This window comes from Chiloscyllium plagiosum, unplaced genomic scaffold, assembly GCF_037043375.1.
Source record: "Chiloscyllium plagiosum isolate Xiang-an unplaced genomic scaffold, Cpla_swu_hap1 HiC_scaffold_5, whole genome shotgun sequence".
Lineage (NCBI taxonomy): Eukaryota > Metazoa > Chordata > Chondrichthyes > Orectolobiformes > Hemiscylliidae > Chiloscyllium > Chiloscyllium plagiosum.
Window position 1 is genome coordinate 63,334,531 of NW_028270143.1, and position 17,066 is coordinate 63,351,596.

Sequence of the window (17,066 nt, forward strand, 5' to 3'; positions counted from 1 at the left end):
TATTGTTGTCTAAGGGGAATTCCAAATGCAGCAACTATGTCTAAGGGTAGGTCACCTGGGCAGATTTCTTGATTCTAAGAAAATGTCTTCTAGTTTATAATATTTCAATCCCTGTCAATTTGATCAATTTTCAACAACTTTGTGCACCGCTACCAACTTCTACAATGACGAGGAAAAAAAAAATCAATCACCTACCAACCTCAAAGTGTGTTTTAATCCATTTAAATAGCTCTGGTTGGTCCTGTCCTTGCTTAGCTGTGTGAAGTCAAGAGAGGCTATGACCTAGAGCACGGGGTTCCAAAATTGCAATACTGACCGCATATGCCATTTCCCTGTGAAGTCAGAGGAGCAAGAAGCAGCTTACAACTTGTTATATTTTACAACCTTGTTTGCTTTGCACTTAACTCCAATTTGATGCTGAGGAAATAAGTTCATGCCTTTATCTGATCCACATTAAGTGAAAGAACTAAAAATAGCTATGCAGTAGATATAAGTGATATTGAAGTGATATCAAGTTGTGTAGTGATAGTACCCGTAAATGTCTACAAAATATATTTTATTGAAATTCTGATGAACTCTGGTAAAACAAACTGTCAATAGTAAGAATCCTGGAAAGTCCTAATTGGTACAGTGCTAGGGCAAAGAATCTTTGACAATGAAGACTTTGTTCAAATGAATGACTGAAGTTAGGTCACCCATACTTGTCAAGCTGAACTATTTGGTGAAAGATAAGAGTAACCATCTTTATTGGGATTGAATTGTTGTTGCCATTTAAAGCCAGCTCATGTGAAAGAAGTCTTTACAACTCAAGATCAGTCTTGGCTTTTATCAAGTAATTGAAATTGTGACACTGTAAGTTCATGACATATCATTGAAAAGACCGACATAAGAAAATGAGAATCCTTGAAAATAGTTATCAGATTCCATAAAAGATTATATCAAAAGAAGGTTGCTTTCAGAAGCAAAGGTATTAAGTGTGTTATTAAGATCACACAACAGATTATAGATAAAAAAGTTGGAGAAGTCAGAAAAAGATCAGAAAAGGCAAATCATTTTAGGTGAATAAGTAACCCTTAAGTATGTATAAAGCTTCTCCTTAAATACAACAAATACAGCCAAGTGGCAGTGAGTTCAATATTTTGACCACTTTCGAAGCAAAACCTTTTGTTCTTGCAGGTAGTGTGTTTGACAGTGGGAAGACAAGATAATCAGGTGGGACAGTGGCCTAGTTGAACCCCATTGCATTCCTCTCTCTGAGTGAGAAGTCCAAGGTCAACCTTCCCACTCCAAAAACAATTGAGGTCCTTGAATGGGTAATTAATGAGCACAAAAAGGCCTTATCTCACTGTCACCACCACATTGTCACTATGTGGTGTGCCTGCAGTTAAAACTGTGCAGTCAGCACATCATACTCCCGGCAGAGGGGGTCCTTTTGCCAAAGTGTCTCATTGGTTGTACACTGAGAAGACAGGAGCCTTCTGATTGACCTGGAGCTTTTAGTGGGCAAGCCTTCTATTTCGGGTCTTGAATCTAGAAAACTTATGGATATGTCCCTGCCTGATTAGATTGTGGTTCAGCAAGCTACGTGCAAAGGGGCAGTAGGGGTTTTCTTTAGGGCTTTTCGGTCAAAAACTGAGATGCCTCAATGAAATTCTTCCCTCTGTCTTAAGAAATTTCTCCAAAATTCTTTATTTGATCTGTTAGTGAATGGGTTAAATAGTTTCACTTCAGAGTTTCTTTAGTGAACTAAGACGTGAGAAATGAGCAAAGCAGAAGAATAGCAGATGTACTCCAGACAAGATAAGAAATGAGACTGGCAAAGAGCCAGGCAAGGTAGTAGGTGACAGAAACAAAGGCACAACTCAGACTGTACAATCAGCAGGATAAGAAACCTCTTGGAAAAAGATAAAAATTAATTCCTGATGCATGAACCACAGGCACTAAGAAAATTGATGCTGGGACATCTGTTGAGAAGTTGAGAAAATCAGAACTGAGTAATTATGTGGGCACATGACTTAAGCATACAAGGAATCAACACTTGTGGCTTGTGCTAGTCTTAGACTGCTAGGACTGTCTTTCCCTGCATACACTTGATTAAACTATCACAGCTTGGTGGTGTGTCAAAATACACCACGACAATGGCTGTTGTATCTTTATGTTTTACTGTTCTGGACAGTTACTGAAAAGTCAGAAATATTGGAGGTAAATTATGAGTAGATGTGAGGCTGAAAATCTGTTGTTGGTATGAGTCTGTCAAAAGCAGTTAAAAGTTAGATGGCAGAAGAAAAAAAAAATCACTGCTAATGCATTTCCCAACTGCAAAAAAACATTAAAGGAATTCTAAGTTCAGAATCTCGTGACTGCATTGAGAACATATATTCCTTTCATACATTTAATTCCATACACTTACTCTGAAGTGAGTTATGGGGAGGGCCAAAAAAAAATCAAGGTCCCCAGATCATTTGAATTCGGGCTTTTCACCGAAGATGTATTGCAGGACACTCTGAATGTGCTAATGCATGGCCATACATGGAAGTTGCCTGGAAACTTGCACTTTTAATAGGAGATACCCCTGCTTGCTGTGACCCTTCCCAAATGTTCTAACTCTGAGTTAAATGAGGCATTTGGGCCAGTTTCAATGTACATTCATGAATATTTACTCAGAACATGTTAGACAAATTAAACCGAGTCTATTTCCTGGGTGATCACGCAACTCTCCCCCTCCCCCAATAATTACCACAACCCATATGCCAATCCTCTCCAATTCCCCACCAATTCCAACAACTATCTTCCTGACCTCTCTCAAACACAGATGGATCACTTGACTAACCTCCCGGCTGGCCAAATATCCCCCATTCTTACCATTCAGTCACCTACTTTACTTCTACCCATCCTATCCCCAATCAACTTACTGACCTCACCCACACACACATCTATTCAAAATTCCCCTACCTACCCAATATCCACTTAATCATCTGACACATATACCTACCCTTTCCACCTACACTCTACCCATTCACTTATCTAGTCACCTCATGCACCACACTCTACCTATTCAGCTATTTACTAAATTAACCATGTCCCATTCAATCCCTTACCTACCCACTCACGTCAACCACCACTGTCCTACCATTTTGTCCCAAACTTACCTCAACCATCCACCCTCCATCCACTTATCTACCTGACACAACTACCCACATCGACTCACAAATTCACTCATCCATTCATTTCAACTGAATCAGGATATGTAAACTTAACATACAATAACCTTTAGGGGTCTTGTAACATTTTGGCGGTGTCCTTACCTCAGGTCCAGAAGATTCAGCTTCTAGTCGATAGGGCTGTGTTATAACATATCTGAACAAGTTGATTTAAAAATATTTATAGCAGCTTGTACAGTAGAAATGAGGCCTGACCTGTCTTGCCTGGTTCTGATCTGCTGTGACAGAGTTCTCCGAAGCTGCATAGTAATCTCCAGTTCAGAGAATTTACAGATGCAATGACAATCCAATGATTATTGTCACTGCTTGTAGTTTCTGGGCCATTATCACTCATATTGCCCTACTTCTAATTTAACACCTACATTTCCTGAACAGAAATATAATTATTTTTATCTATTTATATTATTTCAGCATTATTGATCCATCAGAACTAAAAACAGAAAAAGCAACAACTTATTTTTATAGAGTACCTTTAACATAATAAAACATCCCAGGGCTCCAAGAAGAACTATAGGAATATGACAATGATTTCAATCATAATCAATTCAGATAGATAGGTTTCTGAGGATTTTCAACAGTCTCCAAACTTTATTGAATAAAAATGAAAAGAGCAAAGCCAGTTACATCTTCAGCATTCAGTCACTAACTTTGAAACCTCAGCCATTTGGGTGTGTAATTTTATAAAATTATTATTTGATAAATCAGTAGAAACATTCAAATCAGGAGGATTTGAGCTATAGGGAGAGGTTGAATAGGATGGGGCTGAGAGGTGACCTTATAGAGATGTATAAAATCATGAAGGGCATGGATAGGATAAATAGACAAGGTCTTTTCCCTGGGGTGGGGGAGTCCAGAACTAGAGGGCATAGGTTTAGGGTGGGAGGGGAAAGATATAAAAGAGACCTGAGGGGCAACTTCTTCATGCAGAGAGTGATACGTGTATGGAATGAGCTGCCAGAGGAAGTGGTGAAGACTGGTATAATTGCAACATTTAAGAGGCATTTGAATGGGTAGATGAATAGGAAGGGTTTGGAGGGATGGGCTGGGTGCTGGCAAGCAGGATTGGATTGGGTTGGGATAGCTGGTCGGCATGGACAAGTTGGACCTAAGGGTCTGTTTCCATGATGCACATCTCTATGACTCTATGACTCTATTTTCGTTTTCAGTGTTTGATATATGTGAACATGTAATACTTTTTCAGTGTTTGATATATGTGAACATGTCATAATTTTTCAGTGTTTGATAGATGTGTACATTTTGACAGCATCCTAAGTTGCTTCACTCTGATAATTTGAATCCCAGAACATCTTTGGTAGAGCTGACTGGTATGATTGTTTCAAAGCTATTTGATAATGGCAGCATATATTTAGAAGTTATTTCACAGCCACAGTTCATGTCTTGATATTAGTTTTTCTATCTGTGTTTATCAAACAGCAAAACAAATCTTTACTGACCACAATGACATACTTCATCTCAGAAAAGAGCATTGAATCTGAGAATCACTATATTTGAAACATTAGCTGGATGCCGTCTGTAATATTACGTTTATAGGTTGTCCATAAAGCAAATACAAATTCTTTGCAGCATGCCTGGTGACATTTACACTGACTTTCCTTCCAATTTAAAGATGAAGCTAATGAGGCTCTCCATCCTTTATTCACAACTGGTGCACCAATTTTACATAGAGGGCAGGTGTGCAGTTAAATGTTGAAGTTGCTGTCTGAACTACAAAATAAGCTTGCCAAAGGAAGTTAGTTCTTGTGCTTTATACTCTCAAGCAGAAAAGCAGAGTAATGCAGCTGCTAGAAACTGGAAATAAAAACAGAAAAGCTTGCCGAACTCATTCTCAGTCATGTAACCTTTAATAATGCCAATAAGACTTTCTGATATTGAAAATTAACTACTATGGTTGTGCAATCCCATTCCTTCAGGTTTTAATTTTTGTTGGAGACTTTAAAAATATCAAATTTCAAGTTAAAAGTTTCTGTCTCTTTTCTCTCTCTTAATCCAATCATTACTCTCTTTATTTCCCTTTCAGTAATTAATATACATTTGCCCATATCAATTTATAGTTCCTTTACAGTCCTTGAGTTTCTTATTTCGTAATCTTTCAGTTTAATTGGTTAAGTAGATAATTGCTTTGTTCATACAGATTGCAGACCCTGGGTTTCCCTTGCTGCATCATTATCTGGAGAAGCCAGTGTTGGACTGGGATGGACAAAGTTAAAAATCACACAACACCATGTTATATTCCAACGGGTTTATTTGGAAGCACTAGCTTTCACAGCACCTTCAGGGGGTTAGGAATAGGACCATAAAGCATAGAATTTATAGCAAAAACTTACAGAGTTATGGAAGTAAGATGACATATTAAACATATCTTGATTATTTAATAAACCTCGATTGTTGTTAAGTCTTTCATCTTTTAGAATGGATTACAGGTTTTGGTTCATTAAATCCCAGAACTTCTTGTAAATCACATTCTCAAGATAAGTTCAGGTTTTAGACAAAAAAGGTGACATCTCGGATCAGACAATGCCTTAAACGTGAGTCTGCCGGTTCTCAATCTTTGAGAGAAAGTGAGGGCTGCAGATGCATAAGCCTGAAAAAGCCTGATTCCTGAAGAAGGGCTTATGCCCAAAACGTCGATTCTCCTGTTCCTTGGATGCTGCCTGACCTACTGCGCTTTTCCAGCAACACATTTTCAGCGGTTCTCAATCTTGACTCAGACTGGTTTGAGCGAGGTTTGTTAAATAATCAAGGTTTGTTAAATATATAATTTTATCTGCATGACATTATAATCTTTTGCTATAAATTCAGTGTCTTATGATCCTCATCCACAACCCCCTGAAGAAGGAATGGCGCTCCGAAAGCTAGTGCTTCCAAATAAACCTGTTGGACTGTCACCTGGTGTTGTGAGATTTTTAACTATGCATCATTATCAACTCACATTTTCTGTAACTCGTGGACTTATCATCAGTTTCTCCTTACCATTCATTCTGCTCCAAATCAAACAAAAAAGAGCCAAGTGCTTGGACTTTTAATGTGGTACTATTCAGAAATATTGTATAACAACTTATCACACAGTTTTTTAACCACCAACTCTAAAAGCTTTGCCACAACCTAGAACCAGGATTAATTTGATGTCCTAAAAAGCCAAATCCATATAGAGGAAATTAAAACAAAATCTCCATTGATCATGTGACATTTTTTAACAAGACATAATATTTGGATTTCCAGAAGGTTTTTGATAAGGTACCACTAATTTAGCTGGTTTAGTGAAAATAAAAGAAATAACTCATGGTGCTGGTGATAGCATACTAGCATGGATAGAGGTTATTCTAACGAATAGAAGATAGAGAACTAGGATAAGGAGGGCATTTTCAGGACAACAGCCTGCAACTAATAAAGTGCCATAGGGATAGGCAGCTGGTGAGGTCTGCAGAGTAGAATGTGAGACTAGTCATACATGGTCCTGACTGGCATCCGAGATGACCACATGTACAGAAGTGCTCCCAACTGCAGAAACCTGAGCTCCATGTTCTGGAGCTCAAGCAGTGGCTGAAGACACTACAGTGGCTGAAGGCTGTGATTAAGTGGATTGCATGTTGAGAGATGGGGTCACACCACAGGAGGGAAGTGAGTGATCACCAGGTAGTCAAAGAAAATCAAGCAGGTAGTGCAGCTGTATCTGGGGTCCAGGTCATAAATTGGTTTTCCATTGTGGAAGTTAAAGATGGTGCTGGCTCCCTAAGGGAGTGCAGACAGACCAAACTTCTGGCACCACAAGTGGCCTGACTGTTCAGGAGGGGAGCAAAAAGAAAGCAGGAGTATTACTGATAGAGGATTCATTAGTTCGAGGGAATGCAGACATCATTCGAGGATAGTGTGTTGCATCCTGGTGCCAGTGTCAGGAATATTGCCGAACACTGTGGGGCATCCTGAAGGAGAAGGGTGTTAAGCCAGAGGTTATGGTTTACATTGGTGCCAATGATATATAGGTAGAATGTGAAATTAAGTTTTGCATCAACAATTCGAAGAGCTAGGCAGTAGACTAAAAAGCAGGGCTTTGAAATGTTGTAATATCTCAATTAAGTCTGATGCCATGTGAGAGCGAGTACAGGAATAAAATAGGGCAATGAACGTGTGGCTCAAGGATTGGTGCATGAGGGAGGCTTTTAGATTCCTGGATCACTGGAACCATTTTTTGGGGAAGGTGGAACCTGTTAAGTAAGAGAGACTACACCTGAACTAGAAGGGGACCAGCATCTTTACAGGTAGTTTTCTGGTGCTATTGGGAGAAGTATAAACTAATTCAAAATTAGGGGAAAGAGAACATTAGTTCAACAGGGACACAGCACACTTTAATAAAGGAATCAAGTCAGAGGGAGTTCACCGCTCCACACTCCGCTCCGACCTGTCGCCATTACCCCCACCTCCATCTACCTATCACACTATCAGCGACCGTTCCCCAGCCCCAAACCCCTCCCATTTATCTCTCCATCCTCTTGGCTCACAGGTCTCATTCCTGATGAATGGCTCTTGCCCGAAACATTGATTCTCCTGCTTCTCAGATGCAGCTTGACCTGCTCTGCTTTTCCAGCATCACACTCTCGACTCTGATCTCCAGCATCTGCAGTCTTCACTTTCTCCTAGAGGTTTAATGGTGCTTATTTGTGATATGCTGAAAATGTGTTGCTGGAAAAGCGCAGCAGGTCAGGCAGCATCCAAGGAGCAGGAGAGTCGACGTTTCAGGCATGAGCCCTTCTTCAGGAATGAGGAAAGTGTGTCCAGCAGGCTAAGATAAAAGGTAGGGAGGAGGGACTTGAGGGAGGGGCGTTGGAAATGCGATAGGTGGAAGGAGGTTAAGGTGAGGGTGATAGGCGGGAGTGGTGGTGGGGGTGGAGAGGTCAGGAAGAAGATTGCAGGTTAGGAAGGTGGTGCTGAGTTCGAGGGTTGGGACTGAGACAAGGTGGGGGGAGGGGAAATGAGGCAACTGGAGAAATCTGAGTTCATCCTTTGTGGTTGGAGGGTTCCTAGGCGGAAGATGAGGCGCTCTTCCTCCAGCCGTCGTGTTGCTATGGTCTGGCGATGGAGGAGTCCAAGGACCTGCATGTCCTTGGTGGAGTGGGAGGGGGAGTTGAAGTGTTGGGACACAGGGCGGTTGGGTTGGTTGGTGCGGGTGTCCCAGAGGTGTTCTCTGAAACGTTCCGCAAGTAGGCGGCCTGTCTCCCCAATATAGAGGAGGCCACATCAGGTGCAGCGGATGCAGTAAATGATGTGCGTGGAGGTGCAGGTGAACTTGAGGCGGATATGGAAGGATCCCTTGGGGCCTTGGACGGAAGTAAGGGGGGAGGTGTGGGCGCAAGTTTTGCATTTCTTGCGGTTGCAGGGGAAGGTGCTGGGAGTGGAGGTTGGGTTGGTGGGGGTGTGGACCTGACAAGGGAGTCACGGAGGGAGTGGTCTTTTTGGAACGCTGATAGGGGAGGGGAGGGAAATATATCCCTGGTGGTGGGGTCCATTTGGAGGTGGTGGAAATGATGACGGATAATACGATGTATATGGAGGTTGGTGGGGTGGTAGGTGAGGACCAGTGGGGTTCTGTCCTGGTGGCGATTGGAGGGGCGGGGCTCAAGGGCGGAGGAGTGGGAAGTAGAAGAGATGCAGTGGAGACCATTGTCGATCACGTCGGGGGGGAAATTGCGGTCTTTGAAGAAGGAGGCCATCTGGGTTGTACGGTATTGGAACTGGTCCTCCTGGGAGCAGATGCGGCAGAGACGAAGGAATTGGGAATATGGGATGGCGTTTTTATAGGGGGCAGAGTGGAAGGAGGTGTTGTCTAGGTAGCTGTGGGAGTCAGTCGGTTTATAGTAAATGTCCGTGTCGATTCGGTCGCCTGAGATAGAAATGGAAAGGTCTCGGAAGGGGAGGGAGGAGTCTGAGATGGTTCAGGTAAATTTGAAGTTGGGGTGGAAGGTGTTGGTAAAGTGGATGAACTGTTCAACCTTCTCGTGGGAGCACGAGGCAGCGCCGATACAGTCATCGATGTAGTGGAGGAAAAGGTGGGGGGTGGTGCCAGTGTAGCTGCGGAGGATGGACTGTTCCACATATCCTACGAAGAGGTAGGCATAGCTGGGGCCCATGCGGGTGCCCATGGCTACTCCTTTGGTTTGGAGGAAGTGGGAGGATTGGAAAGAGAAGTTGTTCAGGGTGAGGACCAGTTTAGTCAGTCGAAGGAGGGTGTCAGTGGAAGGGTACTGGTTGGTACGGCGGGAAAGAAAGAAACGGAGGGCTTTGAGTCTTTCATGATGGGGGATGGAGGTGTACAGGGACTGGATGTCCATGGTGAAGACAAGGCGTTGGGGACTGGGGAAGCAAAAATCACGGATGAGGTGGGTGGTGTCCCGAACGTAGGTAGGGAGTTCTTGGACTAAGGGGGACAGGACTGTGTTGAGGTATGCAGACATGAGTTCGGTGGGGCAGGAGCAGGCTGAGAGAATGGGTCGGCCGGGGCAGTCAGGTTTGTGGATTTTGGGTAGGAGGTAGAAACGGGCGGTGCAGGGTTGTGAAACTATGAGATTGAAGTCGGTGGATGGGAGATCCCCTGAGGTGATGACGTTATGGATGGTCTGGGAGATGATGGTTTGGTGGTGGGAGGTGGGGTCATGGTCAAGGGGGCAGTAGGAGGAGGTGTCCGTGCGCTGGCGTTTAGCCTCAGCGGTGTAAAGGTCGGTGCGCCAAACTACTACCGCGCCTCCCTTGCCTGCCGGTTTTATGGTGAGGTTGGGGTTGGAGTGGAGGGAGTGAAGGGCTGTACGTTTTGAGGGTGAGAGGTTGGAGTAGGTGAGAGGGGTGGAGAGGTTGAGGCGGTTAATGTCGCGGCGGCAGTTGGCTATGAAGAGATTGAGGGCAAGTAAGAGGCCAGCACGGGATGTCCAGGTGGATGGGGTGTGTTGGAGGCGGGAGAAGGGGTCGTCAGATGGTGGGCGAGAATCCTGGTTGAAGAAGTAGGCACGGAGGCGAAGGCAGCGGAAGAATTGTTCGATGTCTCGCCGCGTGTTGAACTTGTTAATCTGAGAGCGTAGGGGAATGAAGGTGAGGCCTCTGCTGAGGACTGATCTTTCATCATCAGAGAGGGGTAGTTCTGGAGGGATGGTGAAAACACGGCAGGGCTGGGAGCTAGGACCTGGTGTGGGGCTGGAGCTGGGAGTAGGGGTGGGGTTGGGCATGGGGGCGGGGACGGAGATTGGCATGGGGCCGGGGTTAGGCGTGCGGACAGAGATCGGCGTGGGGGCGGGGTTAGGAATGGTGACGGAGATTGGCGTGGGGACGGAGTTAGGCGTGGTGACGGAGATTGGCGTGGGGGCGGAGACGCAGGCGGCATGGTGGTTGTGCAGGTTAGTGAGGTCACTGGGGGCGGAAGTGACTGTGGCGACAACAGAAATGGTGTTATTCCCGATAGCCATGGACCCCGCGGAGGCCGCGAATCTGTTGGCGATGGTCTTCCTGGCGATCGTGGAGGTGGTTGTCTGGGCGGCGATCGCGGAGGCTGCGAGGTCGGTGGGGGCGGAAGTGACGTCATGGTTCGCGCCGGCGGTTGCTGCTGCGGGCGCTGCAGCGGCCGCGTGGTTACTGGCACCCGAGTGATTTCGGAGGCCGATGGAAGATTCTGGAACAGTTGAGGAACCCAGAGTGTGGGGGTAAGTACATGAGAGTTTTTGGTACTTACTGTCTTTAATTTCCGATATGGCTAGGAAGAACTGTTTGTTTAGTGTATGGATTCTTCTGTGGATGAAGAACAGTAGAGGTCCTTTGCAGGGTCAGGTGAATTGGCCATGCTAAATTGCCCCTAGTGTTAGGTAAGGGGTAAATGTGGGGGTATGGGTGGGTTTCGCTTCGGCGGGTCGGTGTGGACTTGTAATCTAATTGCAGGGAATGTAGGTAGCGGTGCATGGCTGCAAGCGTGGAGCGAAGGATCCAGAGGGAGGTCTGTAGCTGGAGGCTTCGGATTTGTTGTAGGTACTGGTTGTCCTGGTTGGGTCCAAATTTTGTTGGTCTGAATGTAGTCCGGAGTCCGTGCGGGGTCAGTCGGTTCCGTAGGCAGGTGCTGAGGAAGGAGATGTGGCTGTGGTAGAAATCTAATATTAACCGAGCCTGCCTGTTGAAAAACTGGCGGGCTCAAGTTGACCATCCTTTTTAAACCTATTGATTTTATGCTGCAAGACACTGTCAATTTCATGCCCAGAGAGTTCAAATAAAATTACCCCATAGTATCATGATTTTGCAGAACCGAGTACCTATTTGGCTTTCAACCTTTGTCTTGCACCACCATCCTGTGCCTTTCCCTCATTTCTCAGTAAAAACCTGACTCCTTAAGGAAACATTAGTGTCTGACATTTCAACAATGATTCATCTTTATTACATCTGTTTTAAGTTTAGTTAAATTATTTAACTGATCGATTAATTAAAAATTGTAATGAATTATAAATAAGCATGCTATTAAATCTACATTGTATCTTGTTCACAGAAAAAGATCAAGAGAGTATTCATAGATAATTAATCCTTCTCAACTATGAAAACAAAACCATTAGCTCAGATCCAGCAGAGCAGGGAGCACAGAAATATTTGCTTATGTCTGAAAAAAAATCCAAGATTAATAATGCAACATTAATTATCTGAGGTTTAACAGAAACCGTTAATTGTCTCAGATTATTAAGATTAGCCTATTCAGGTTTTTAAGCTTCCATAATTAACATAAGATTGTGCTGAAGAATGTATTGACATATCTTTTACCAGAATCTGGAAATCTATCATGCACAATCCTCTGCAAGAAATCCTCCTAGTTATATTTTTTTCATTCTCCAAGTGAATTGCCGTACTAATAGTAATGGAAACCTAATAGTAGCAAATGCAACAGGAGATAGTCAAGACCCACTTGGGAAAGTGCACTGATACTCAAGGACCACTACACCTCGGATCATCATAAAAGTTAAAGATTCAGTTAAATTTCTCAAATTCCCAAATTTACCTTTCTGATGGATTGAGACAAATGCAAAACGCTGACCAAGTTTCTGTACTTAACATGAACTACTATTTATTCCAAACCAAAATAAACACAGGCAAGCAAAAAAATATGAATTATTGACAGATAACTCTACTCGCTGAAACTCTGAACCCTTTGCAAACCCGTGTTACACACTTGCAGACACAGACAAACAAACAAAAATGGACATTATGGGTGGAAGATAAAATATCAGGAAAACATAGTTGAAAAGCTGAGCTAATCTACAAGGGTAAACTGGCAAGAAAAATAAAAACTGAAAATAGGAGCTTTTATCAATATATAAAAAGGAAGAGAGAGGTCAAAATGAACATAAACCCCTGAGAAAATGAATCTGGGGAGATTGTTATTAAAAACAACGAAATGCCAGTGAGTTAAATGGATATTTTGCTTCAGTCTTTACATTGGAAGTTACTTCGAACATCCAATTAATACTGAATAATAAGGGGAGGAATTAAATACCATCACGATCACTGGAGAATTAGTATTAGACAAATTAATGGAGCTAAAGGCAGATAAGACCCTCACCATATCTCAAAAGAGGTAGCTATCAAGATTGTGGATAAATGGGGTGAGATTTTCCAAAATTCTTTGGATTCTGGAGAAATACCAGAGATTGGAAAACTGCCAACGTGACAGCCCTATTCAGAAAGGGAAGGAGGCAAAAAGCACGAGACGACTAACCCAATTAGCCTAACCTCTATGATGAGAAAAATGTTGGAATCAATTATTAAGGAAGTGAGAGTAGCACATTTGTAAAATTGTAATCTAATCAAGCATAGTAAACATGGCTTCATGAAAGGGAAATTGTGTTGATGAATTTATTAGAGTTTTTTGAGAAAACCTCAACCAGATTGGATAGAGGGGAACCAGTAGATCGTTGTATTTGCAGTCCCAGAAGACATTTGCCAAGGTACCTCACAAAAGGTTAAGTCATAAGTCAAGAACCCATGGTACTGGATTGAGAATTGGCTAATGGGCAGGATGCTGCAAGTGGAGATAGAGGGTTCTTTTTCAGGTTAGTAACCTGTAACCAGTGGGGTATCACAGGAATCATTGCTGGGAGTGTAAATGTTTACTGTGTAGAGGAAGGAAGCATATGTACTATAGCAAAATCTGTAGACAACATAAAAATAGATGGAAAGGTATGTGGAATCGAGAGATCAGTTTACACAGAGATATTGATAGGTTACCTGACTGGATAAAAAGTTGACAAAACAAGTCGACTGTTGGGAAATGTGAAGGAGTTCATTTTGGAAGGAACATTTCATTCCATTTCATTACTTCATTGCAGAAAGTGAAAAAAAGAGAGATGCTCTCTCTTGCTGTCTGGAGACCTTCTGCCTTGTATTGTTCACACACAAGGCAAATATGTTTCCAGGACCAAATCAGAGATTTGTTGTCATGCTGATAACTCCTGGCCTCCCCAACCATGCAGGGGATGATCATGGCTTAATGGTATTATCACTAGATTCTCAATTCAGATACCCAGATAATGTCAGGGGTTCAAATCCTGCCATGGCTGATAAAGGCATTTGAATTCAGTACGTGTCTGGATTTAAAAGTCTAATGATAACCATTGTTGGGAGAATTCATCTGGTTAAGTAGTGCATTTTTGGGAAGGAAACTAACATATATAACTTCAGATCCGCACCAATAGCTAGGAGAAAGTGAGGACTGCAGATGCTCGAGATCAGAGTTGAGAGTGTGGTACTGGAAAAGCACGGCAGGTCAGGCAGCATCTGAGGAGCAGGGGAATTCGACATTTCAGGCAAAACCCTTCATCAGGAATCCTGATGAAGGGCTTTGCCCAAAACATGGATTCTCCTGCTCCTCAGATGCTGCCTGACCTGCTGTGCTTTTCCAGCACCACACTCTCCACACAATAACTGTCTTCTGACCATTAGGGAGGGTTAATAAGTACTAATATAACATCCTACTTATCCTGTGAATAAAATAAAATAATATTTAAGACCCAAACATTCTGTTTCTGTGTGAAACTTTCTCTGAACAAATAGACTGTGCTGTTGGATTTCAAACATTTTCTCCCACTGACTAACAGTGTAAACACAATCAAAAATTGCAGCAACTCCTTCTTGGTTAGAAACAGTTCTTTTTGTCAATTTGTTAAACATTCCAAAATAAAGAAAAGATTTGGTCTTCACAATTAAATGTGTTAGTCTATGTCATAATATGTGTATAAATGATTGTGTGTGCACGTGTTTATGTAAAACAATTAACATCTTATTTTTATTGCGCATTTTATTAAAATATTTCCTCTCTGTTAAATTTTAAAATGGTAGTATCAAGGTACAGTTTGAGGAAAACAAGTTTGCTTTATGTGACCAGCTGTTAGCTTTCTGAAGCACCAATTGTGCTAATAGTTCAGTCCACATAAAGCGACAATGGCAATATACCAACACTCAGGAAAGCTGCACACAGGAATGGTTTCTTTCCAAGCCTTCTCTATGCAATTAATCAAATAAGGTGTTCAAATTCTGACATCAACAACCTGCATTAGCATTTTCTACAATGTTGACTTGCTGTTTGGCAGCAGCACAGGCTTCATTCTGGTCTCCAGACAACATAACTGTGTGGTGACCTTTTAGGGGACTTATTGTGAGTTATTAGATAGGAATTATAAAAGGGCAATTTATGTACTTTACTGACTGTAGGTGGGCTGTAATTTTCATTGCCATTAAATAACATGGAAAACAAGAGAATTTTGAATTTGAATTAATTCAATCTGAACCAATTTGATTTTAACCAGTGCAAATTACACATTATTTAAGAAATTGGAACAATGCCATTTTGTTCTTTGGGAAAAATGTTATTATTATTTATATTATATTTGTGTCAATGGAGTGGCTAGCACATGTTTCAGTTGGTTCAAGTTAGGGATTGATTTGTATTTATATTTCTTCTAAGCCTGCATTACACTGTGATGCTGTACTGTGATTATGAAATACCAGTACATCAGCAAGACCACTGATTTGACCTCCAACACAACCCCACTCTTGTCCATGTTTCAATATGCTCCAAGTGCTAATCATAAAGATACAAAATTAATAGGATGACGCTAACTAGTCTATACCATGATGGTTGGAGACATGTTGAGACACTTCTTTTCCCCACCCACAGAACCATCTGAAAGAGCAAAAAGCAAGGTACATCAGGAAGTAAATACTCTGGAAATTTCCCCTCCAAAACCCACAAAAAATGAAAACCATTCTAGATAATTGCATGGACCAAGTGATGTCAACCTCTTCAGGCTCATCTGCAAAAGCTTCAATTTGTCTAGAACTCTTTCTTTTGCATCCTATTCAATTCTAAAACATATTCACCTGTAGAACTAGCCCTTACAACTTTCATTATTTTCTGTGACTAATGAGGTGGATTTTATGATTATGTGCTGGGGCCATTCTTGGGGGAGGGACTTCTACCCCAGGCACAGGATCTCTTGCCTTTGAGAACTGCTGATCAATTTGATTAGCCAGCAACTGAGAAGTCCCAACTCTGCCAGGAGCAAGTTTTGGTCATCACTGGGGTTTCAGTAAGTCCCACGAAGAAGGGAGAGACATTAAGGCAAGTCCAGAAAATTTGGTCAGAGAGGAACTGGGGACCGTAGCAAGATGGGGGTGCAGAGGTAGTGAGATTTTACAAGCTGGGTTAAGATGCTTGGGTAAGGTACCATCTTGGGATTCTGACCCAAAGGACTTTATTATACTCCCAAAGAAGACAATCCCCTCACTTCCTTTGTTCCTTTTACTCTAAGACTTTAAACTTTGCAGGATGTTCACTTTGCATTTAGCTTTCCCATTTAAAGTTTTGAGGTAGCTTTAAGTTTTAATTTTGTTTTAATAATACCTTTTGTTAAAAATTTCCTTGAAGCATAGCTTTTGGAACTTACCTTTGATGAGCTCCCTGTAACCTACATCCATTTGCTCCTTTGAGTCTGTGTTTTTCCTCCTTACCAACTGCCATCCAGCCTCCATCCCACTACAAGATTCTTTTGGTGCAATATAAATTTAACTTATTATTACTAAAAGAGGAGACATTGATAATGTACAATACGCATTTTAATAATTGTCTCCTCATTTGACTGGTCACTAGATTAGATCTTTCCTAAATTTGGCAAAAGATTCCTTTGTCCAGGTTACAATTATCACCTTATTTACAGTGAGTCACAGATTTAATATACATCTTATATAATTATTGTTTTCAGCCTTGCTGTGTAAATTATTATCAATTAATAGCTTTCATAAGCGATCATTTTTAATTTGCTTGTTGTAGGTTGCTACAATGCTCATTTGTACATTTTTTTTAAGAAAAGAGATTTCTTCTGCTCAAAATGAAAAATTACTTCAGCCTCAATAGCAGGTTTGGACTCATATCATTTGTCTAAATGCAAATACATTGGTATATTTCCCACAGTTCGTCAAAAGTTCAAATGAAACTTGTCTACCACAGAATAAAAATTGCTTACTGTCTCCTTGGCACCGCAACGGACCAACTGCAAGTCTTGCTTCAGATCCTGAACGGCTCGTGTCTCCAACCAATACCTGGCTTACAGGCAGATGACTTTTATAGGCAAGAAGGCCAGTATCTTTCCTCCTGAAAAATAATTGGTTGACAAAAGGATAAATTATTATGTTTGAAAATGTCTACTTATCTCAGCTCGAGCTTAAGCAGTATGGATGTTGCATCCTTTTGCATATTGCAACTAAAAAGTACAATGCCTTGGTAAACATTTTGTATTTGTTTTCAAACACAAATTGAAAAGT

General features: G+C 41.9%; 1 protein-coding gene across 1 annotated transcript in view; it reads right to left on the reverse strand.

Moving 5' to 3' along the window:
* Positions 1 to 17,066, reverse strand: part of LOC122550254 (contactin-associated protein-like 2) — a 2,045,475-nt gene that overhangs the window by 458,889 nt on the left and 1,569,520 nt on the right. The window contains exon 15 of the mRNA XM_087987230.1: positions 16,769 to 16,896. Within this exon, the coding sequence (XP_087843356.1) occupies positions 16,769 to 16,896 (128 nt within the window). The remainder of the gene's footprint in view (positions 1 to 16,768; positions 16,897 to 17,066) is intronic.